This window comes from Arachis stenosperma, chromosome 10, assembly GCF_014773155.1.
Source record: "Arachis stenosperma cultivar V10309 chromosome 10, arast.V10309.gnm1.PFL2, whole genome shotgun sequence".
Lineage (NCBI taxonomy): Eukaryota > Viridiplantae > Streptophyta > Magnoliopsida > Fabales > Fabaceae > Arachis > Arachis stenosperma.
The window spans coordinates 54,552,689-54,578,152 of record NC_080386.1 but is presented as its reverse complement, the minus strand read 5'-3'; the positions used below and the strand labels follow the sequence as shown (position 1 = coordinate 54,578,152).

The window sequence follows — 25,464 nt, the reverse complement described above, 5'->3', positions numbered from 1 at the left end:
TGCATATTCCTGTTATAGCTTCTTCTTCCTGCAACATAGTTGTAACCAGACTCATAGCCAAAGGGGTGAGAATTCATAGTAGTAGGAGAAAATAAAAACAAAAACTAACAAAAAGAAAATATTTTGAAAAAGATTTGATTTTTTTTTTTAAAATAAGATAAGATATTTTCGAAAAAATAAGATAAGATATATTTTTTTTGAAAAATATTTACAATAACCAATAATAAGGCACACGTTTGCAATTCCCAGGCAACGGCGCCGTTTTGACGTTGGAATTTTTGCTAGTAAAGAATTTTATAAAAATATAGTCGCGTTGTAAGTATAGATTCTAAACCAACAGAAAATCCCTTCGTACAAACGTTTTGATTGTCACAAGTAACAAACCCCTAAATAAATTGATAACCAAAGTATTCAAATCTCGGGTCGTCTTCTCAAGGAATTGCAGGGAGGTATGTTCTTATTATTGGTTATAAGTCTTGTAAATTGGGGGTTTTGAAAGTAAGAAAGAAGTATGTTCAATGATAAGAAAATTAAAATAGTAATAATAAAATAAACTTTTGGCAAGGTATTAGAACTGTAAGTCCTATCCTTATCAATTGTGATGAGAATAGGATTTTAATCCCACTTAGTTAACCTTTACTAAAGCAAAGGAAAGTCAAGTGGAATGATTAGTTTGATCCTCAAGTCCTAGACAATCCCTGTGGGAAGACTAGTTTTAGAGTGATTTGCCAATTTCAATCACTGCTTTATTTGATAACTCAAGCATCACCAATTACTTAACCAGAGCCAAAAAGGAAGATTCTAAATTAAATTGAAGACATCATAAATAGAGTAAAGCAAGCATAAGTCTGAAATACCTCAATTGTATTATTAAAAGCAATCAAATCTAACATGGGAAGGTTCATAAACAATTAAAAGAGACAATAAATAAAAGAACATTGAACCTGAGATGAAGAAGAAAATATTCTAATTTCTAAAAATCCTAATCCAAATCCTAAGAGAGAGGAGAGAGCCTCTCTCTCTAAAAACTACATCTAAAACCTAAAATTGTGAGTAATGATTGAATCTCCAGTCCCCTGTGTCTCTGCATGTTCCCTGACTTTAATCTATGTTTCTGGGCCAAAACCTGGGTTGAAATGCGACCCAGAATCTCTGCCAGCGACTTTTATAATTCTGCAGATCGCGCACGTCACGCGTCCGCGTCGTCCACGCGATCGCGTTACTCAGCGTTTTTCGTACCACGCATGCGCGTCGTCCATGCGTTCGCGTCGTTCGTGCAGCTTTCAATCCGTGCTGTCGCGTCAGGCACGCGAACGCATCACTCTGATTTCTTCTATTTCGCACGGTCGCGTGAGCCATTTGACCGCGTGACTTTTCGCTGGTCATCTCCTCAATTCCTTGTGTTCCTTCCATTTTTGCACGCTTCCTCTTCATTCTCTAAGCCATTCCTACCCTATGAAGCCTGAAACACTTAACACACAGATCAAGGCTTCGAATGGTAATAAGAGAGGATTAAGATTAGCTAAATTAAGACCAAAGAAGCATGTTTTCAATCATAGAACTAAACTAGGAAGGAATTGTAAAATCATGCAAATCCTATGAATAAGTGGGTGAAAAGCTTGATAAAACCACTCAGTTAAATACAATATAAACCATAAAATAGTGGTTTATTAGACATCCTTGGTGTTCTTGTTCAAGGGCAAGAAGAGATGAAAAGGGATGTGCAAAATTTCATGGCCGCCTTGGATGCGGTAACAAATCAATTAGCCTCCCAATACTTGAACACTCAAGGAACTTCCATGGCTACGTGTGGAAAATCTAATGAAGAGCATAGCATGATGGAGAGATTGGAAACTCCGGTGGAAAATGAGGGAAGTTGCTTTGTGTTGGAATAATTAGAGAAAGCTAAGATTATTGAAGAAAAGGAAGAAGTGGTTGAGGACTTAGGAGATGCGGAACCCCCGTGGGAACCTAGAGTTGAAGAAAATCCCTCCAAGAAGATTGAAATTGATGTCAAAGAGGAATGTGCATAACCTCCAAGGCGTATCCCATATGAAGAATTGGACGGGATAGAGCAAGAATTGAGTTTCCTTGGCAATGAAGATCAAGCATCAAGTCTTAGTGGTGAAGAATCCTTTGAACTTGAAGAACCTTCTCCCAGTGAACTTGGAAGTGTTGTGATAGTAAACTTCTCTCATCCTCCCAACTATGATTTGAGTAAGGGAAAGGGCTTAGATAAAATTGATGAACAAAGTGTTGAATTCGAGAAATCTTGTGAGGAGGTGGAGGTCCTTAGAAGAAGGAGGATGGGTTACGCTTTATCAAGACCCTTAGGAGCTTCTTTGCCTAGGTTGCCATCTACTCCTACATTTGAGTGGGTAAAATTAATTTCTATTACCTTTATTATCCCCCTCGAATATGGCTTGTTTGAAACGAATGGTCAACTTAGGATGCTTTGTGGGATGAAGCATAAAAGAAAGATGTTTCGTGGTTGGCATTGCAAATCAAGGTTCATTAGGGTTGATACATCAAAGATGGAACATAAAGGTTAGAATAGTGCTCAACTAGATGGGTCTAGGAGGATTGTTGGGCACTTCATAGAGAATTCATCTTGCTCACCACCCGGATGGACTAATAATGAGAATCAACTTCAAGACGGGTGTGAAAATAAGGTGTGGGATCCCTACAAGAAGAAGATCCATTTTGGGAGCCCCAAGCTTGTGAAGAACTCCATCAAAACTTGGTGCAACTTATGAGAAATCTTGGGGCACAATGGAGAACCGAGCATTGGTGGAAGTTCCAAGAAGAATTTAAGCACAAGCCACCTTGAGAGGATCTCCCCATAACAAAAGTGCTAGGTGGGAGACACCCCACCATCGTAAAATCTTTTCATTTTCTCTTTTGTAAATATTGGTAAAATTAGTTTAATTTCATATTTTTATTAGTTTGTTGAGTTTATTTGGTAGTTTGGTATGTTGAATAAGGTTTCAAAGTGTTTTGGTAGCTGTTTGGAGGTTTAGAAGGCTTGGTTTGGTGCAAGAACTTGGAAAAATTTTGAAAAACATAGCACCAAACCCACGCGTACGCGTCATGCATGCGTACGCGTGACCCAAGCATTTTCGACCATCCACGCCGACGCGTGCATGGCGCGTACGCGTGGAAGCAAAAATTTCATCCCCAGCCAAAAACCCGAGAGTTACGCCTGCACTGTGCAAATATTGTGCCTAAGGCACAAAACAACCCACGCATGCGCGCACCTGGCGCGTACGCGTCCATGATCCTGAATGTGTAATGCACGCGCACGCGTGCATGGTGCGTGCGTACCGATTGCGCCACCTGCATCCCTGGTACATTTTCCAGAGAGTTAGATAAACTCTAGCCTGACACTATGCCCTGCGCCTAACCTAACCCACGCATGCGTGCACCTAGCGCATACGCGTCCTTCTGCCAATCTGCGCATCGATGCTTGGGCGTACATGACGCATCCGCGTCGCAAAAAAAAAGTTTTTTTTTTCTCCTTTTCCATTTTCTTTTGTTTATTTCATTTGCATACTTTTATTCTTTGCACTTCAATTTTGTTTTTATAGACGGTTTCATTTTATTTTCTAAGTTTCTCATTTTATAATGGTGTTTAATTCTTATACTCAATTGTTGAGACTCTCTTGCATTATTTTGGAGCTTCGAGACTTGTTTAGCATTAATTGTAATATTTGTCCTACACACGAGATTAGTGCTTTAGTTCTTCCTAAATCGTTATCCTTTGTTTTTGTACTTCATTTTCAATGAGTTAGGATGGGACCCAATGCTCTCATGCTTATCACTAATCTTGTTTGTGTCAATTCTTATTTGATCTTGATGCTCAATATGCTCTTCATACTTTGACTTTACTCTTGCATCAAGTATTAGTTGATATGCTCTTTGCGTATATTGCTTTCTCACATACATGCGTAGCTAACATGTAGTGAGAACCCTACTTTTATTTGGCATTCGCCCCCACCTATGTTCTATTTGCTTTGATATATTTGTTATAGGCTTAATTTTCTTTCTTTTTCTCTTCTTTTAGGTTGGCCACCAAAAGAAGGAAAAAGGAAAAGTTTCTAAATGGGGCAACAAACAAGTTCATCCGCACAATTTTTTGACGGAGCTCATCAGTTGCAGCAACCCGTCCACCTTGCCTTCCTTTGCATGCACCGAGGACGGTGCAATCTTCAAGTGTGGAGAGGTCATCCGACCGATCTCCATGGGTAACAATTTCCTTTTTCAACACCAATTCTTAGTTTTCTTTGTTACATTAGTTATTGCATTGCATGATAGGTTGCATATTAGTTAGAATTTGTACATATTTTTACCACTTCTTTCTTATTAGGACTACTTGGTTAGGGTGATTATTTCTTTTTCAAGAAACTGTTTTAGGGCACCCTACCAATTTGAAAACTTTTGGTGTTAAGCTTGCTTGAAAGAATTTACTTTGGAACATGGTTTTTGAGCTAAGAACACAAGCTTGTAAGTTTTGAGCCTAATTACGTGGTTACATCTTATAACCACTTATTTTTCTTCTTGTGTGAAATTGTTTTCTTCCTATGATTGTAATCTTTGATTTGTTTAATTCTATATGTCCAATTACTCCTTGTATTCATGCACTTATATGATTGAGGTCATCAATTCATTAGCTCACGTACTTAAATAGCCTTTTATCTTCCATTGTTAACTGATGAGCGGATAATTTGTACGCTTTTTGGCATTGTTTTTAGTATGTTTTTAGTATCTTTTAGTTAGTTTTTATTATATTTTTATTAGTTTTTAGTTAAAAATCACTTTTCTGGACTTTACTATGAGTTTGTGTGTTTTTCTGTGATTTCAGGTATTTTCTGGCTGAAATTGAGGGATCTGAGCAAAAATCTGATCCAGAGACTCAAAAGGACTGCAGATGCTGTTGGATTCTGACCTCCCTGCACTCGAAGTGGATTTTCTGGAGCTACAGAAGCCCAATTGGCGCGCTCTCAACGGCGTTGGAAAGTAGACATCCTGGGCTTTCCAGCAATATATGATAGTCCATACTTTGCCTAAGATTTGATGGCCCAAACCGGCGTTCAAAGTCACCTCAAGAAATTCCAGCGTTAAACGCCGGAACTGGCACCTAAATGGGAGTTAAACGCCTAAACTGGCATAAAAGCTGGCGTTTAACTCCAAGAAGAGTCTCTACACGAAAATGCTTCATTGCTCAGCCCAAGCACACACCAAGTGGGCCTGGAAGTGGATTTTTATGTCATTTACTCATCTCTGTACACCCTAGGCTACTAGTTTTCTATAAGTAGGACCTTTTACTATTGTATTTTCATCTTTGGATTATTTTTAGATCCTTTGATCATCTTTGGACATCTAGTTCTTAGATCACTGGGAGGCTGGCCATTCGGCCATGCCTAGACCTTGTTCTTATGTATTTTCAATGGTGGAGTTTCTACACACCATAGATTAAGGTGTGGAGCTCTGCTGTACCTCGAGTATTAATGCAATTACTATTGTTCTTCTATTCAATTCCGCTTGTTCTTGTTCCAAGATATCACCTGTTCTTCAACTTGATGAATGTGATGACCCGTGACACTCATCATCATTCTCACTTATGAACAAAGTGACTGACAACCATTCTTGTTCTACAAGCATACGAGGCTTAGTGAATATCTCTTGGATTCCTGATACACGATGCATGGTTGATCGCCTGACAACCGAGTGCTCGCCTGACAAACGAGCCAGCCATTCTGTGAGATCAGAGTCTTCGTGGTATAGGCGAGAACTGATGGCGGCATTCAAGAGAATCCGGAAGGTCTAACCTTGTCTGTGGTATTCTGAGTAGGATTCAATGATTGAATGACTGTGACGTGCTTCAAACTCCTAGCAGGCGGGGCGTTAGTGACAGACGCAAAAGGATCGATGGATTTTATTCCGGCCTGACCGAGAACCGACAGCTGATTAGCCATATGCTGTGACAGAGCATGGGAACATTTTCACTGAGAGGATGGGAGGTAGCCACTGACAACGGTGAAACCCTACATGAGCTTGCCATGGAAAGGAGTAAGAAGGATTGGATGAAGACAGTAGGAAAGCAGAGAGACGGAAGGGAAGGCATCTTCATTCGCTTATCTGAAGCTCTCACCAATGATATACATAAGTATCTCTATCTTTATCTTTATGCTTTATTCGTTTATCACTATACCCATTTGAGTCTGCCTGACTGAGATTTACAAGGTGACCATAGCTTGCTTCATACCAACAATCTCCGTGGGATCGACCCTTACTCGCGTAAGGTATTACTTGGACGACCCAGTGCACTTGCTGGTTAGTTGTGCGAAGTTGTAGTGATCACAATTTCGTGCACCAAGTTTTTGGCGCCGTTGCCGGGGATTGTTCGAGTATGGACAACTGACGGTTCATCTTGTTGCTTAGATTAGGTATTTTTTTTTCAGAGTTCTTAAGAATGAATTCTAGTGTTTCAAGGTGATGTTCTTATCATCACCAAAGCTGATTGATCCTCATCAATTTAGCTCTTGAATGCAATGTCCTGCTAAAGCTTGGCTAGCTATGTCTAATTCCTTTAGACTAAAGCTTTAGACTAACATTGCATGATTCCTGGAATTCTCATTAAGAATTTTGATACCTTTATTTTCTTCTTCCACTTAATTTTCGAAAAATCCAAAAAAATTACAAAATCATAAAAACCAAAAATATTTCTTGTTAGAGTCTAGAGTCTCATCTTAAGTTTAGTGTCAATTGCATGTTTCTGTTCTTATTGCATTCATGCATGTGTCTTCATTGATCTTCAAGTTGTTCTTGATGATTTCATTGTTTTTATCTTTGAATTCTGTTGACTTGAGTGTTTGTGTGTCTCATATGCATTCTCATGTTGTTAGTGTCAGTAGTATACAAACTGCTAAGTTTGGTGTCTTGCATGCATTGTTATTTGATTCTAGTTGCATTTTGATTATTCCTTATTATTAAAAATCCAAAAATATTTTTAATTTGTGTCTTTTCAAGTCAATAATACAGAGAATTGAAGATTTAGAACATACTGCAGAGGAATTACACAGAAAAAGCTGGGCGTTCAAAACGCCCAGTGAAGAAGGACAGACTGGCGTTTAACGCCCAAAAGGGTAGCATTTTGGGCGTTAAACGCCAGAATGGATACCATTCTGGGCGTTTAACGCCAGGATGGCACAAGGGGGAGGATTTTGTTTTCAAAATCATTTTTTTTTCAAGTTTTCAAAATTTTTCAAAATCAAATCTTTTTCAAATCATATCTTTTCAAACAAATGTTTTCAAAATCAATTTCTTTCCTTTTTCAAAGATACTTGCTAACAATTAATGATTTGATTGAACATCTCAAGTATGTTGCCTTTTCTGTTGAGAAAGGTTTAATGTTTGAATCATATCTTTTCTTGTTAGGCAAGTCATTAATTTTTTAAAATCAAATCTTTTTAAAATTGTTTTCAAATCATATCTTTTTAAAACCATAACTTTTCAATCAAATCTTTTTAATCACATCTTTTTCAAAACAGTTTTCAATCAAATCTTTTTAATTTCTAATTTCAAAATCTTTTTCAAAAATCACTTTACTTCTTTCCCACTTTTGTTTTCGAAAATCAATTAGTGTTTTTCAAAATGTTTTCAAAATCTTTTACTTAAATTTTCGAAAATTACTTCCCTTCTTCTTACATCCTTCTATTTATGGACTAACACTATTCCTTAATACAAAATTCGAACTCCATCTTCTTTGATAAGTTCGAATTTTCTACTTCTGTCTTCCATTTTTCTTTTTCTCTGACACCTCAAGGAATCTCTATACTGTGACATAGAGGATTCCATATTCTCTTGTTCTCTTCTCTTTCATATGAGCAGGAGCAGAGACAAAGGCATTCTTGTTGAAGCTGACCCTAAACCTGAAAGGACCTTGAAGCGAAAGCTAAGAGAAGCTAAGGCACAACTCTCTGTAGAGGACCTAACCGAATTCTTCAAAGAAGAAAAACACATGGCAGCCGAAAACAACAACAATGCCAACAATGCAAGGAAGGTGTTGGGTGACTTTACTGCACCTACTCCCGACTTCTATGGGAGAAGCATCTCTATCCCTGCCATTGGAGCAAACAACTTTGAGCTTAAGCCTCAATTAGTTTCTCTAATGCAACAGAATTGCAAGTTCCATGGACTTCCATTGGAAGATCCTCATCAGTTCTTAGCTGAATTCTTGCAAATCTGTGACACTGTCAAGACTAATGGGGTAGACCCTGAGGTCTATAGACTTATGCTATTCCCTTTTGCTGTAAGAGACAGAGCTAGGACTTGGTTGGACTCACAACCTGAAGAAAGTCTAGACTCATGGGAAAAGCTAGTCAATGCCTTCTTGGCAAAGTTCTTTCCACCTCAAAAATTGAGTAAGCTTAGAGTGGAAGTCCAAACCTTCAGACAGAAGGATGGAGAATCCCTCTATGAAGCTTGGGAAAGATACAAACAATTAATCAGAAAGTGCCCCTCAGACATGCTTTCTGAATGGAGCATCATAGGTATTTTCTATGATGGTCTCTCTGAACTATCCAAGATGTCTTTGGATAGCTCTGCTGGAGGATCTCTTCATCTGAAGAAGACGCCCACAGAAGCTCAAGAGCTCATTGAAATGGTTGCAAATAACCAATTCATGTACACTTCTGAAAGGAATCCTGTGAACAATGGGACAAGTCAGAAGAGAGGAGTTCTTGAGATTGATACTCTGAATGCCATATTGGCTCAGAATAAAATATTGACTCAACAAGTCAATTTGATTTCTCAAAGTCTGTCTGGAATGCAAAATTCACCAAGCAGTACTAAGGATGCTTCATCTGAGGAAGAAGCTTATGATCCTGAGAATCCTTCAATGGAAGAGGTGAATTACCTAGGAGAACCCTATGGAAACACCTATAATTCTTCATGGAGAAATCACCCAAATTTCTCATGGAAGAATCAAGAGAGACCTCAACAAGGTTTCAACAACAACAATGGTGGAAGAAACAGGTTTAGCAATGGCAAACCTTTTCCATCATCTTCTCAGCAACAGACAGAGAACTCTAAGCAGAACTCCTCTGACTTAGCAACCATGGTCTCTGATCTAATCAAAACCACTCAAAGTTTTATGACGGAAACAAGGTCTTCCATTAGGAATTTGGAAGCACAAGTGGGACAGCTGAGCAAGAAAGTTACTGAACTCCCTCCTAGTACTCTCCCAAGTAATACAGAAGAAAATCCAAAAGGAGAGTGCAAGGCCATCAACATGGCCGAATTTGGAGAGGAGGGAGAGGAAGTGGACGCCACTGAGGAAGGCCTCAATGGGCGTGCACTGACCTCCAATGCGTTCCCCAATGAGGAACTATGGGAATCCGAGGCTCAAAATGAGACCATAGAGATTCCATTGGACTTACTTCTGCCTTTCATGAGCTCTGATGAGTATTCCTCCTCTGAAGAGGATGAGTATGTCACTGAAGAGCAAGTTGCTAAATACCTTGGAGCAATCATGAAGCTAAATGACAAGTTATTTGGAAATGAGACTTGGGAGACTAAACCTCCTTTGCTCACCAAAGAACTGGATGACTTGTCTAGGCAGAAATTACCTCAAAAGAGACAACATCCTGGGAAGTTTTCCATACCTTGTACCATAGGCACCATGACCTTCAAGAAGGCTCTGTGTGACTTAAGGTCAAGTGTGAACCTCATGCCTCTCTTTGTAATGGAGAAGCTAGGGATCTTTGAGGTACAAGCTGCAAGAATCTCACTGGAGATGGCAGACAACTCAAGAAAACAAGCTCATGGACTTGTAGAGAATGTTCTGATAAAAGTTGAAGACCATTACATCCCTACTGATTTCATAGTCCTAGAGACTGGGAAGTGCATGGATGAATCCATCATCCTTGGCAGACCCTTCCTAGCCACAGCAAAGGCTGTGATTGATGTTGATGGAGGTGAACTGATCATTCAAGTGAATGAAGAATCCTTTGTGTTTAAGGCTCAAGGATATCCCTCTGTCATCATGGAGAAGAAGCATGAAGAGCTTCTCTCAATTCAGAGTCAAACAGAGCCCCCACAGTCAAACTCTAAGTTTGGTGTTGGGAGGCCATAACCAAACTCTAAGTTTGGTGTTGAACCCCCACATTCAAACTCTAAGTTTGGTGTTGGGAGGTTCCAACATTGCTCTGAGTATCTGTGAGGCTCCATGAGAGCCCTCTGTCAAGCTACTGACATTAAAGAAGCGCTTGTTGGGAGGCAACCCAATGATTCTATTTTATATATTTTCTTTTGTTATTTTATGTTTTTTGTAGGTTGATGATCATAAGAAGTCACAAAATCCATTAAAAGAGCAAAAACAGAATGAAAAACAGGAAGAAAAATAGCACACCCTGGAGGAAGAATTCACTGGCGTTTAAACGCCAGTGAGGCTAGCAGTTGGGCGTTTAACGCCCAGTCTAGCACCATTCTGGGCGTTTAACGCCAGAAAGGGGCACCAGACTGGCGTTAAACGCCAGAAAAGGGCAAGAACCTGGCGTTAAACACCAGGAATGGGCATCAGCCCGGCGTTTAACGCCAGAAATGGCTCAAAACGTGATTTTTGATGCCATTTGGTGCATGGATGACTTTTCCTTGACACCACAGGATCTGTGGACCCCACAGGATCCCCACCAACCCCACCACTCTCTCTCTCTTCTTCACCCATTCACCAATCACCTCATTACCTCTTCCCCAAAACCCCTTCACCTATCAAATCCCATCTTTCTCTTCACCACTCACATCCATCCTTCATAAAACCCCACCAACCTCACCCTTCAAATTCAAACCACTTTCCCTCCCAAACCCACCCAATATGGCCGAACCCTATTCCCCCTCTCTCCTATAAATACCCTTCTTCACTCCTTCATTTTCACACAACCTAAACACCACTTCCCCCCTCCTTGGCCGAATACATAAGCCATCTCCTTCTCCCTCATTTCTTCTTCTTCTACTCTCTTCTTTCTTCTTTTGCTCGAGGACGAGCAAACCTTTTAAGTTTGGTGTGGTAAAAGCATTGCTTTTTGTTTTTCCATAACCATTTATGGCATCCAAGGCCGGAGAAACCTCTAGAAAGAGGAAAGGGAAGGCAAAAGCTTCCACCTCCGAGTCATGGGAGATGGATAGATTCATCTCAAGGGTGCATCAAGACCACTTCTATGAAGTTGTGGCCTTGAAGAAGGTGATCCCTGAGGTCCCCTTTTCACTCAAAAAGGGTGAATATCCGGAGATCCGCCATGAGATCCGAAGAAGAGGTTGGGAAGTGCTTACCAACCCCATTCAACAAGTCGAAATCTTGATGGTTCAAGAGTTCTATGCCAATGCATGGATCACAAAGAACCATGATCAAAGTGTGAACCCGGATCCAAAGAATTATCTTACTATGGTTCGGGAGAAATACTTGGATTTTAGTCCGGAAAATGTAAGGTTAGCATTCAACTTGCCCATGATGCAAGGAGATGAACATCCTTACACTAGAAGGGTCAACTTTGATCAAAGGTTGGACCAAGTCCTCACAGTCATATGTGAAGAGGGCGCACAATGGAAGAGAGATTCAAGAGGCAAGCCGGTTCAATTGAGAAGGCATGACCTCAAGCCCATGGCTAGAGGATGGTTGGAGTTCATTCAACGCTCAATCATTCCTACTAGCAACCGGTCTGAAGTTACTCTAGACCGGGCCATCATGATTCATAGCATCATGATTGGAGAAGAAGTGGAAGTTCATGAGGTTATAGCCCAAGAACTCTATAAAGTGGCGGACAAGTCTTCCACCTTGGCAAGGCTAGCCTTTCCCCATCTCATTTGTCATCTCTGTTATTCAGTTGGAGTTGACATAGAAGAAGATATCCCCATTGATGAGGACAAGCCCATCACCAAGAAAAGGATGGAGCAAACAAGAGACCCCTCTCATCATGAGATCCCTGAGATACCTCAAGGGATGCACTTTCCTCCACAAAACTATTGGGAGCAACTGAACACCTCCCTAGGAGAATTGAGTTCCAACATGGGACAACTAAGGGTGGAGCACCAAGAGCATTCCATCCTCCTCCATGAAATTAGAGAAGATCAAAAAATCATGAGAGAGGAGCAACAAAGACAAGGAAGAGACATTGAGGAGCTCAAGCACTCCATAAGACCTTCAAGAGGAAGAACAAGCCGCCATCACTGAGGTGGACCCGTTCTTTAATCTCCTTGTTCTTTAATTTTCTATTTTTCGAATTTTAGTGCTTTATATCATCCATGTTTGTGTCTTATGATCATTAGTGTCTTAGTGTCTATGCCTTAAAGTTATGAATGTCCTATGAATCCATCACCTTTCTTAGAGATTGTTCTTAATTGAAAAAGAAAAGAATTGCATGAATTTTGAATTTTATAACAGTTTAATTATCTTGATGTGGTGGCAACACTTTTGTTCTCTGAACGTATGCTTGAACAATGCATATGTCTTTTGAATTTGTGGTTCATGAATGTTGGCTCTTGAAAGAATGATGAAAAAGGAGACATGTTACTGAGGATCTGAAAAATCATAAAAATGATTCTTGAAGCAAGAAAAAAAAAGCAGTGAATACAAAAAAAAAAAAGGGGGCAAGCGAAGAAAAAAAAACCGAAAAAAAGGGGGAAAGAAAGAAAACGAAAAAGAAAGAAATAAAGTTGTGATCCAAGGCAAAAAGAGTGTGCTTAGGAACCCTGAACACCTCTAGTTGGGGACTCTAGCAAAGCTGAGTCACAATCTGAAAAGGTTCACCCAATTATGTGTCTGTGGCATGTATGTATCCGGTGGTAATACTGGAAGACAGAGTGCTTTGGGCCACAGCCAAGACTCAATAAGTAGCTGTGTTCAAGAATCATCATACTTAACTAGGAGAATCAATAACACTATCTGGATTCTGAGTTCCTAAAGAAGCCAATCATTCTGAATTCCAAAGGATAAAGCGAGATGCCAAAACTATTCAGAGGCAAAAAGCTAAAAGCCCCGCTCATCTAATTAATACTGATCTTCATAGATGTTTTTGGAGTTCATGGCATATTCTCTTCTTTTTATCTTATTTGATTTTTAGTTGCTTGGGACAAGCAACAATTCAAGTTTGGTGTTGTGATGAGCGGATAATTTGTACGCTTTTTGGCATTGTTTTTAGTATGTTTTTAGTATCTTTTAGTTAGTTTTTATTATATTTTTATTAGTTTTTAGTTAAAAATCACTTTTCTGGACTTTACTATGAGTTTGTGTGTTTTTCTGTGATTTCAGGTATTTTCTGGCTGAAATTGAGGGATCTGAGCAAAAATCTGATCCAGAGACTCAAAAGGACTGCAGATGCTGTTGGATTCTGACCTCCCTGCACTCGAAGTGGATTTTCTGGAGCTACAGAAGCCCAATTGGCGCGCTCTCAACGGCGTTGGAAAGTAGACATCCTGGGCTTTCCAGCAATATATGATAGTCCACACTTTGCCCAAGATTTGATGGCCCAAACCGGCGTTCAAAGTCACCTCAAGAAATTCCAGCGTTAAACGCCGGAACTGGCACCTAAATGGGAGTTAAACGCCCAAACTGGCATAAAAGCTGGCGTTTAACTCCAAGAAGAGTCTCTACACGAAAATGCTTCATTGCTCAGCCCAAGCACACACCAAGTGGGCCCGGAAGTGGATTTTTATGTCATTTACTCATCTCTGTACACCCTAGGCTACTAGTTTTCTATAAGTAGGACCTTTTACTATTGTATTTTCATCTTTGGATTATTTTTCGATCCTTTGATCATCTTTGGACATCTAGTTCTTAGATCACTGGGAGGCTGGCCATTCGGCCATGCCTAGACCTTGTTCTTATGTATTTTCAACGGTGGAGTTTCTACACACCATAGATTAAGGTGTGGAGCTCTGCTGTACCTCGAGTATTAATGCAATTACTATTGTTCTTCTATTCAATTCCGCTTGTTCTTGTTCCAAGATATCACCTGTTCTTCAACTTGATGAATGTGATGACCCGTGACACTCATCATCATTCTCACTTATGAACAAAGTGACTGACAACCATTCTTGTTCTACAAGCATACGAGGCTTAGTGAATATCTCTTGGATTCCTGATACACGATGCATGGTTGATCGCCTGACAACCGAGTGCTCGCCTGACAAATGAGCCAGCCATTCCGTGAGATCAGAGTCTTCGTGGTATAGGCGAGAACTGATGGCGGCATTCAAGAGAATCCGGAAGGTCTAACCTTGTCTGTGGTATTCTGAGTAGGATTCAATGATTGAATGACTGTGATGTGCTTCAAACTCCTAGCAGGCGGGGCGTTAGTGACAGACGCAAAAGGATCGATGGATTTTATTCCGGCCTGACCGAGAACCGACAGCTGATTAGCCATATGCTGTGACAGAGCATGGGAACATTTTCACTGAGAGGATGGGAGGTAGCCTCTGACAACGGTGAAACCCTACATGAGCTTGCCATGGAAAGGAGTAAGAAGGATTGGATGAAGACAGTAGGAAAGCAAAGAGACGGAAGGGAAGGCATATTCATTCGCTTATCTGAAGCTCTCACCAATGATATACATAAGTATCTCTATCTTTATCTTTATGCTTTATTCGTTTATCACTATACCCATTTGAGTCTGCCTGACTGAGATTTACAAGGTGACCATAGCTTGCTTCATACCAACAATCTCCGTGGGATCGACCCTTACTCGCGTAAGGTATTACTTGGACGACCCAGTGCACTTGCTGGTTAGTTGTGCGAAGTTGTAGTGATCACAATTTCGTGCACCATTAACCAACTCTGAGCCTACGCTTAACCCAATTGCACTTTATTTTAGCACATTACAAGCCTAAAGCGGAAAACAATAAAAGTCCCTAGTTTGGATCTTTGATTAGCTTAGGCTAGTGAAAGTATTCATTATTCAAGTTTGGGGAGATTTGGGAACATTGGTTGGGATCAAAGGGTGTTTTGTATTTCTATATTTGGGAATTGGGTGCACACTCATGTATTCGTTAAATGAATAGATCTTATGCATTGATGTTCTTGTATGTAGCTTGAAAGAAAGAAAAAAATGAGAAAAAAACAAAAGAAAAAGAAAAAGAAAAAAAATATAAATGTGAAAAAGAAAAGAAAAGAAAAAAAGAAAAGAAAAGAAAAGAAAATATAGAAAAAGAAAGAAAACGAAGAAAAACAATAAAAAGGGGAAAAAATGCCCCAAAGTGAAGTCTAATAAGAATCAATGCATAAGTGTTGTGAAATGAAAAAAAAAAAGAAAATGCATGAATATGTGAAAAAAGTGAAGAATGGGTAGTTATGTTAGCACTTAATTGTATAGGTTATTATATAGGTTAGGTGGGAAAGCTTAAGTCAATCAAAGATTCAAATTCTAGTCCACTTAACCATATATGATCCTACCTTGACCCTAACCCCATTACAACCTATGAAAAGACCTCATGATGAATGTATGCATGCATTGAATAATTGTTGATTGTTAGATGAAAAACAAATCTTGGAAAGCATGATTAGGGGAGAATTGAGAGAATCGATCCTATACACTTGAGCGACTAGAGTGCAAACACTTCCGGTGAGGGTTCGATGCTTAATTCCTTGATTCCCGGTTTTCGTGAGCGTTCTTCTTGCAAGTCTACTTGAACTTCATTTTTATACTTGAATTGGTAGGATTCATGAGTCATCATATGACCTTAGCCCTACCCGTTTATACATGCTCTTAGAGGATTGATTTACTTTTAACTAAGTAGGTAGGATCATTTTTCATTTAGTTGCATTCATTTAGATAGGATGCATATAGATAGGGTGTTTGCATTGAATAAATGTCCATACCCCTTCTCTTATCCTTCTTGGTTTAGCATGAGGACATGCTATAGTTTAAATGTGGGGAGGTTGATAAACCCCATTTTTAGGGTTTATCTTGTGTTGAATTTAGAGGGTTTTGTCAACTTTTCCCACATGAATCCAATGAAATAGCATGGTTTTGTAAATTCTCCTTTAATTTTGCTTAAGAGTGAAAACATGCTTTTTAGTACTTAAAATAGCTAAATTTAATTCACCATGATTCCATTAGATGCCTTGATGTGTTTACCAAGTGATTTCAGGATTAGGAGGCAAAGATTGGATTGAGGGAATGAAGAAAAAGCATGTAGAAATGGAGAACTCATGAAGAAATGAAGGAATCGCAAAGCTGTCAAGCCTGATCTCTCCGCACTTAATCGATCATAACTTGAGCTATAGAGGTCCAAATGAGGTGGTTCTAGTTGCATTGGAAAGCTAACATCTGGGGCTTTAAAATGATATAATATTTTCCATAGTTTCAATGCGTCTAGAAATGCATATGCGCGCTGTACGTGTACACGTCGATGTTGCACATGACTCACCAAAGTGCAACTCGTGGCCAGCGATTTCTGAAGCATTTTGCGGCCAATCCAACTCATTTATAATGCTATTTAACCCAAGAATTGAAGAGGGATAAGACACTTAGTTACCATTACTTTAGTTTAGTTTAGTTTTGGAAGGAAAGTTAGTTTTAGAGAGAGAAGCTCTCTCTTCTCTCTAGGATTAGGATTAGGCTTAGGTTTAGGTTAATCTCTTCTTAGATCTAGGTTTAATTCATGCTTTGATTTAATTTTTCTTTACAATTTCTTGTTCCTCTACTCTTCCTCTCTCTAATTTTGTATTTCATTCTTGTAATTTTTTACTTTGTTGTTGATGCACTCTTCCTTCTTCTATTTTCCTTTAATGCCATTTGAGGTAATTCATGTAGATCTTGTTTTCTTTTATTGTTGTTGTTAATTCTTTACAATTAGTTGTTGTTAGATTTTATTCTTGTTGTTGATTTTACTATGATTTTCTTTTATGCCTTCCAAGTGTTTGATGAAATGCTTGGAACGATGTTAGAGTAGAATTTTATGCTCTTGGCTTGGAGAGGTAACTTAGGAATTCTTGAGTTGCTAATGTCCAAGTAATTGATGATTGGGAACCATTGACTCTAGTTCTCATTAATTCAATTAGTGGAGAGTTAGGACCTATGGACTTGGATTGATAAAGCTCATTTGACTTTTCTTTACTAGTTAGAGGATGATTTAATGGGATTGATCCTTGCCAATTCTCATATTGTGGTTAGTGATAGGATAGAGATCCTTGACCACCAACCCTTACCAAGACCTTTTTGTTATTTGAATTTCCTTGCCATTTACTTTTCATGTTTCTTATCCAAAACCCCAAAATATTCAACTCATAACCAATAACAAGAATACTACCCTGCAATTCCTTTGAGAGATGATCCGAGGTTTAGATACTTCGGTTATTAGGATTACTAGGGGTTTGTTACTTGTGACAAACAAATTTTTGTATGAAAAGATTATTGTTGGTTTCGAAACTATACTTTATAACGAGATTTCATTAGTGAAATTCTAAACCGTCAAAAATCCTCTCATCATTGATCCTGATCATTGGTGAAGTAAGAGCCTCCCATTTCCTCTTTCTGACTTTGACTTTTATCTCGGGGCATTCATCATCGAGTAGCTGAAAAGGGATCTCTGGAAGTATCCCTTTGGCTATCATCCACTCAAGTTGCATTTGGTGGAAGCTTGATTTGAACTTCCATTGATCATAATTGTCTTCGCTTTCTTCAACAACAGGTTCCTTTTCTCTCCTTCTTTTGAAGCTTGAGGAAGACGCCATGGCTGCCTTAAGTGTTGGCCAAATAGAATGATGAGAAATGGTAAGGAAGGGTGACTGATGTGGCTTGTAGAGTGAGAGTTTGGCTTAAAGGTGAAGCAAGGATATGAAGTCGAAGAGAACAAGTATGGTTTGGAGCAAACAGAACACGGTTACTAGCTTATGCTCTCAAGGAATATAAGAACTAAACTCTTGGATGCAAAAAGAAGTATGGGTGGAAAGATGCAACACGGTTGCAGTGTGGGGCTTATTTATAGCAAAATTGTTGAAGAATAGATGGTGAAGATGCTCTTGAGAGTATGGGAATGAATGGTGTGCATGTAAAGATGAATGAAGACAAGGACCACCTCTTCATTGGGCATATGGTTCGGTCTCCTAGGTGCTGAACCTTGCAGATTTGTGCTTCCCAAAAAGCAATTTCCAAACACATGTGACTCACTTTCCTCCTTGTGACAATCGTACACTGCATGGATTTGTCCTTTCCTCAATCTTCTTCATACCTATCCATTTTAACAAAGCAACAATAAGCAACAAAAGCTGATTTTAGAAAGGTGGTGGTCAGCAAGTGAAATGTGAAGGGAAAAAAATTTTGCTATATGTTCCTTATGAATAACCAATTATGCCCCTTTGACATTAAATACAATTTTAGTGAACACCAAACTTGTTTTATATCAACTGGTTCATGTGAAATTTCCCCAATTAATTTCTATCACGGTTAGTATATTCATCATAGGGAACATCTCCATTTTCTACTTTAAAGACATAAATGATATAAAGCATGGTTCATCCTTTTATGAATTTTGGCTTAGAATAAATTTGACCTTCTTTGAACTCGTAGCATATGTGGGACACCAAACTTAATGTTTGGCTACATACCTCAAGAAAATGAATGAGTATATATCCTAAGATGGTAATATGAGCATCATGCTTGAAAGGTCATTTTTAAAATGCCCTTAGGCACACCAAACTTAGAAGTTAGACATATGCTTATGTTATGTGCAACTAGCAAATTTATTCATGAAGACCCGAATTCATACTAGAAAAACCATTAGCTATTCATAAAGGCCCGAATTCATACTAGACCCTTTTGTCTTTCTTCAATGTCTTCCTTCTGCATTAGGGGTGAGTTGGTGAATGATTCCTTAGATTTTTCCTTCCAATTTAAACCCTCCTCCTCAATTCTCATGCAACCTTCCTTTTGAGAAGGATGCTACATCTCCTTAAAGACATTCAAGATTATGTGCTCATCATGTGCCCGCAAGGTCATTTCTCTTTTCTCTACATCAATAATAGCTCTTGCTATGGCCAAGAAAGATCTTCCTAATATGATAGAATCACTTCCCTCTTCATCTAAATTCAGGATTACAAAATTTGCTGGAAATATGAACTTCCCTACCTTGACTAACAGATTCTCAACTACTCCATTGGGAATTACCAGTGATCTATCAGCAAGTTGCAAGGACATCCGTGTAGGTTTCACTTCTTTTATAGACAACCTTCTCATCATAGACAGGGGCATCAGATTGATACTTGATCCTAAATCACACAATGCCTTATTAATAGACATATTGCCGATGGTGCATGGCAAGAAGAAACCCCCCGGATCTTTGAGCTTTGGTGGGAGCCTTTTTTGAATTACTACACTGCACTCTTGTGTCAAGATCACGGTCTCCTTTTCAGCCTAGCTTTTCTTCTTGTTGATAAGTTCTTTGAGAAATTTTGCATACAAGGGCATTTGCTCCAATGATTCGGCAAATGGAAGATTGATTTCCAGCTTCTTGAAAACCTCTAGGAACTTAGGGAATTGTTGGTCTTTGAGCTCTCTTTGCAACCTTTGAGGATATGGCAAAGGAGGGATGTAAGGTTTAACCTCCTTCCTCTATTCTTGTGGATGCTCCTCCATGACTTGTTTTCCTTTCCTTGAAGCTTGTGGCTCATCCTCTTTCTTCTTGGAACTCTCTTGATCCTTTTTCTCTGCTGCCACTTTTTTCTCGCTATTAGCCGTATCATTCTCCAATGTCTTTCCACTCCTTAATTGGATTGCCTTGCATTTTTCTTTGGGATTGGAAATGGTGTCACTTGGTAGTGCATTGGTTGGTCTTTCAGTAGCTGTTTGCTTAGACATTTGTCCAATTTATCTCTCCAGGTTTCTCAATGAGGCTTCATGATTTTTGTTGGCCAATTCATCATCTTCTCCATCATCATCTCAAGATTGGATATTCTTTGGGATTCTTCTGGTAATTGTGGCTTGATAAACCCCATTTGTAGGGTTTATCTTGTATTGATTTTAGAGGATTTTATAACCTTTTACCCACATTTATCCATTGAAATAGCATGGTTTTATAACTTCTCCTTTAATTGTGCTTAAGAGTGAAAACATGCTTTTTAGGTCTTAAAATAGCTAAATATAATTCTCCTTGATTCCATTAGATGCCTTTATATGTTTGTTAAGTGATTCAAGGTTTAGGAGGCAAAGATTGGATCAAGGGAATGAAGAAAGAAGCATGAAAACTTGGAGAACTCATGAAGGAATGAAAGAACCGGAAAGCTGTCAAGCCAACCTCTTCGCACTTAAACGACATAACTTGAGCTACAGAGGTCCAAATGATGTGGTTCTAGTTGGGTTAGAAAGCGAACATCCGGGGCTTTGAAACGATATAAGATTTGACATAGTTGCTACACGTATGGTGGCGCGCACGCGCAAAGTACGCGCACATGCCGTTGCTGCCACCTGGTTCACTTAAAGCAAAACGTGGCCAGCAATTTTAGAAGCCTTGTGGGCCCAATCCAACTCATTTCTGATGCTATTTAAGCCAAGGATTGAAGGGGAATCAACATACTTTTACCATTATGTTAGTTACCATTAGTCATAGTTTAGTTTTAGAAGTAGTTTCTAGAGAGAGAAGATCTCACTTCTCTCTAGGATTAGGATTAGGATTAGGTTTAGTTCTTAGATCTAGATTTTAATTCATCTTCTTCTACTTCTATCTTCTCAATTCCTTGTTGTTACATTCATTCTTCTTCCATTCTTTTGTTGTCATTTCCTTTATGTTGTTCTTGTGTTTTGTTGTAGATCTACTATTGTTCCTTCCATTTTCTTTCAATTCAATAAGAGGTAATTCATGTAGATCTTGTTTCCTTTAATTGTTGTTGTTAATTCTTTACATTTGATTGTTGTTAGAATTCATTCTTGTTGTGATTTACTATGCTTTCCTTTTATGCCTTCCAAGTGTTTGATGAAATGCTTGGTTGGATTTTAGAGTAGAATTTTATACTCTTGCCTTGGAAAGGTAACTAGGGAACTCTTGAGTTACTAATGTCCAAGTAATTGATGATTGGGATCCATTGACTCTAGTTCTCACTAATTGAATTAGTGGAGAGTTAGGATTTATGGACTAGGATTGATATAGCTCATTTGAATTTCCTTTACTACTAGTTAGAAGATGATTTAATGAGATTAATCCTTGCCAATTCTCATATTGTGGTTAGTGATTAGGATGGAGATCCTTGACCACCAATCCTTGCCAAGACCTTTTTAGGCCTTAGTTTACTTTCTTGCCATTTATCTTTCATGTTTCTTATTAAAACCCCAAAAATAACTCACAACCAATAACAAAACACTTCATTACAATTCCTAGGGAGAACGACCCGAGGTTCAATACTTCGGTTTATAAATTTAGGGGTTTGTTACTTGTGACAAACAATCTTTTGTATGAAAGGATTATTGCTTGGTTTAGAAACTATACTTTACAACGAGATTTCATTTGTGAAATTCTAAGCCATCAAAAATCAAATCATCAAAATGGCGCCGTTGCCGGGGAATTGCAATGGTGTTGTGTTATTGGTTATTGTATATATGTGAATATTGTGAATATGTTTACTTTTTGCTTCCTTGTTAGTTTTTAGTTTGTTCTCTTCATTTGTTACTATTTTTTGTTTTTTTCTCTCTCTTGCTATCATGAATTCTCACCTTGGCTATGAGTTTGGTTATCAACATGTTGTAGGAAATGAGGACTATAATGAAAATGTGTATCAAGAATGGGATAACCAAAGGTGGGAGGAGCCATATGCTTATGACCAATCCTCATGGCAACAACCTCCACCAATGCACTGTGAAGAAGAGCCATTCTATGATGCATATCAATCCAATGGCTATGGTGAATCACCTTGTGACTTTCAAGAACCACCATCATATGCCTATGAACCATATCCTCAACATAACTCTCAACCATACTCACAAGCCTCTTTTCACCAACCACCTTCATATGACCCTAATCCATATCCATCCTACCAACAACCATATGAGCCATATGAACCACATATAGAGCCACCAACATTCCAACATCAACATTTTCAAAAGCCACCCCCTCCATATTATTACCAAGATGAACCACTTCCAATATATGAAAATTTTCAACCATAAGATGAATACTACTTTCCGCCACAACCTCCCATGGAAGAATACTCATATCCATTGATCCAAGAGCCACATGATCCTAATCATATTATCCAAGAGGAACAAGAGTCAAGAGATCATCTCAAGGAAGCATTGGATCAATTTCAAGCAACCATGGAGTGTGTTGTGCAACAAGTGGAAAGAATGGAAAACATTGAACCACCACAACTCTACCAAGAAGAACCACCTTCCTACTATGAACCCTTCCCCCAAAATGATGAATCCTTCCAACCACCCCAATCTCTAATGGATGAAACCCTTGGTGTTCTTGTTCAAGGGCAAGAAGAGATGAAAAGGGATGTGCAAAATTTCATGGCCACCTTGGATGCGGTAACAAATCAATTAGCCTCTCAATGCTTGAACACTCAAGGAACTCCCACGGCTACATGTGGAGAATCAAATGAAGAACATAGCATGAAGGAGAGATTGGAAACTCCGGTGGGAAATGAGGGAAGTTGCTTTGTATTGGAACAATTGGAGGAAGCTTTAATTGTTGAAGACAAGGAAGAAGTGGTAGAAGACTTAGGAGATGCGGAGCCTCCATTGGAACATAGAGTTGAAGAAAACCTCTCCAAGATGATTGAAATTGATGCTAGGGAGGAAAGTGCACACCTTCCAAGGAATATTCCATATGAAGACTTGGATGGGATAGAGAAAGAATTGAGTTCCCTTGGTGATGAAGATCAAGCATCAAGTCTTAGTGGTAAAGAATCCTTTGAGCATGAAGAACCTTCTCCGGTTGGATTTGAAAGCGTTGAGGAGGTAAAATTTTCTCATCCTCCCTATTATGATTTGAGTAAAGGAAAAGGTTTAGATAAAATTGTTAAACAAAGGATTGAGATTAAGAGATCTTGTGAAGAGGTGGAAGTCCCTAGAAATGGAAGAACGAGGGTTGGCTATGCTTTGTCAAGATCTTTGGAAGCATCTTTGCCTAGGTTGCCATCCACACCTTCATTTGAGTGGGTGAAATTCATTTCTATTAGCTTTATTATCCCACTTGAATATGGTTTGCTTGAAACGGATGGCCATCTTAGGGAAGTTAGTGGGATGAAGCGTAAGCGGAAAAGGTTTTGTGGTGGGCGTTGCAAATCAAGGCTCATTATGGTTGATGCATCAAACATGAGATATAAAGGATGGAGTAGTGCTCAAATAGATGGGTCTAGAAGGATTGTTGGGCACTTCATAGAGAATTCACCTTACTCACCACCCGGTTGGACTAATAATGATGATCAACCTCAACACGGGTGTGAAACCAAAGTGTGGGATCCCGGATTACAAAAAGAGGACCAACTTTGGGAGCCCCAAGCTTGTGAAGAACTCCATCAAGACTTGGCTCAATCCATAAGGAATCTTGGGGCACAATGGAGAACCAAGCATTGGTGGGAGTTCCAAGATGAATACAAGCACAAGCCACCTTGATGAGGAGCTCCCCATAAGTCCAACTTAAGGACAATAAACAAAAGTGCTAGGTGGGAGACACCCCACCATGGTAAAATCCTTTCATTTTCTCTTTTGTACATATTGGTAGAACTAGTTTAATTTCATGTTTAGATTAGTTGGTTGAGTTTAATTAGTATTTTAACATGTTAAATAAGGTTTTAGGGTGTTTTGGTAGTAGCTTGGAGGTTTGGAATGCTTGGATTGGTGCAAAAACATAGCAAAAATTTTTGAAAAACAGAACACCATCCACGCGTTCGCGCACATGACGCGTACGTACACCCGAGCATTTTTCGACCATCCACGCGGACGCGCACTGTACGCGTACGCGTGGATGCAAAATTTCACCTCCAGCCAAAAAACCCGAGAGTTAGGCCTGCACTGTGCGAACATTGGGCCTAAGGCACAAGTCTATGCACGCGTGCGCGCACATGATCTTAAATTGGCAATGCACGCGCACGCACACTGTGCGCGCGCGCGTCGATTGCACGATCCACACTCCTGGTACTTTTACCCAAGAGTTGTGCCAGACTTGGGCCGACATTATGCCTCCGGCCTAACTCGATGCACGCGTGCGCGCACTTGGCGCGTACGCGTCCTTCGACCAATATAGCCATCGACGCGTAAACGTGCATGACGCGCACGCGTCGGTAAAAAAAAATAAAAAAAATAAAAAAAATAAAGAGTTTTTTTTCTCATCTTCCATTTTCTTTTGTTCACTGCATTCGCATACTTCTACTCTTTCCATTTTCATTTTGTTTCTATAGCATGTTTTCAGTTTTTTTTCTAAGTGTCATTTCAATAATGGTGTTGGATTCTTACACTCAATTGTTGAAAAATTCTTGCATTATTTTGGTGCCTCTTGACTTGTTTGATATTGTTGGGTAATGAAACTTTTAAATCAATGCTTCATCTTGTATGACTCTTGTGTCTTTGTGCATTGATATGACCTCATATTGTCTTTCATGACCCACTTCTTCTCATTTGAACTTGATGCTCAATACACTCTTCATGCTTTAACTTTACTCTTGCATCGAGCTTAATGATATGCCTTAGCTTACATTGTTTTCTCACTCACATGCTTAGCTAACATGTAGTAGGGAATCATACTCTTATTTGGTATTAGCCCCCGCCTATGTTCTAATTGCCTTGATATCTTTGTTATAGGCTTAATTTTCTTTCTTTCTTTCCTTTTGGGTTGGCCACCAATACGGAAGGAAAGGAAAGTTTTTAAATGGGGCAACAAACAAGTCATTCACACAACCTTTTGAAGGAGCTCATCAATTGTAGCAACCCGTCCACCTTGCTCTCCTTCGCATGCACCGAGGACGGTGCAAACTTTTAAGTGTGGGGAGGACGTCTGACCGTTCGGCGATTTTGGGTGACAAATTTCTAATCCCAACACTTTTGCATTTCATTCTAGGATTTTAGGATTTTTACTTGCATTCTCTTAATTTTTGCATATGTATACACAATAAGCTTAGTCAAAATAATGAAAATTTTCAAGATTTCTATCTATAGGGCACCTTAATTGATTTGAGTGAAAATTTTTCATAGAACTTGCTTGAAATATATATATATATATATATATATATATATATATATATATTGTGGATCATATTTTTGAGCTAAGAACACAAGCAAGTGAGATTTGAGGCTAATGGTATGGTTACATCCTATAACCACTTATTTTCCTTCTTGTGTGCATTATTCTCTTTCTATGATTGTAATCTTTGATTTGTTTGATTCTTTATGTCCATTATTTTGTGTATACATGCATTTATATGATTGAGGCCATCATTTCATTAGCTCACTTATCCAAATAGCCAACCCTTTTATATTCCTTTGT

The 25,464-nt window shown here is 39.0% G+C and overlaps 1 protein-coding gene and 1 non-coding gene across 2 annotated transcripts; both read right to left on the bottom strand.

Moving 5' to 3' along the window:
- Positions 1 to 8,425: 8,425 nt before the first annotated feature.
- On the bottom strand, positions 8,426 to 8,533 carry LOC130958877 (small nucleolar RNA R71). Its single transcript, XR_009077980.1, has one exon. It is a non-coding gene; the product is annotated as a small nucleolar RNA R71 (small nucleolar RNA).
- Positions 8,534 to 18,932: 10,399 nt separating this feature from the next.
- On the bottom strand, positions 18,933 to 19,289 carry LOC130957098 (uncharacterized). Its single transcript, XM_057883992.1, has one exon. The coding sequence runs from the start codon at positions 19,287 to 19,289 to the stop codon at positions 18,933 to 18,935; it is 357 nt and encodes a 118-aa protein (XP_057739975.1).
- Positions 19,290 to 25,464: the final 6,175 nt, after the last annotated feature.

Coding starts and splice junctions, on each gene's coding strand:
- LOC130957098 (XM_057883992.1), bottom strand. CDS start 19,289: ATGTCTATTAATAAGGCATTGTGTGATTTAGGATCAAGTATCAATCTG.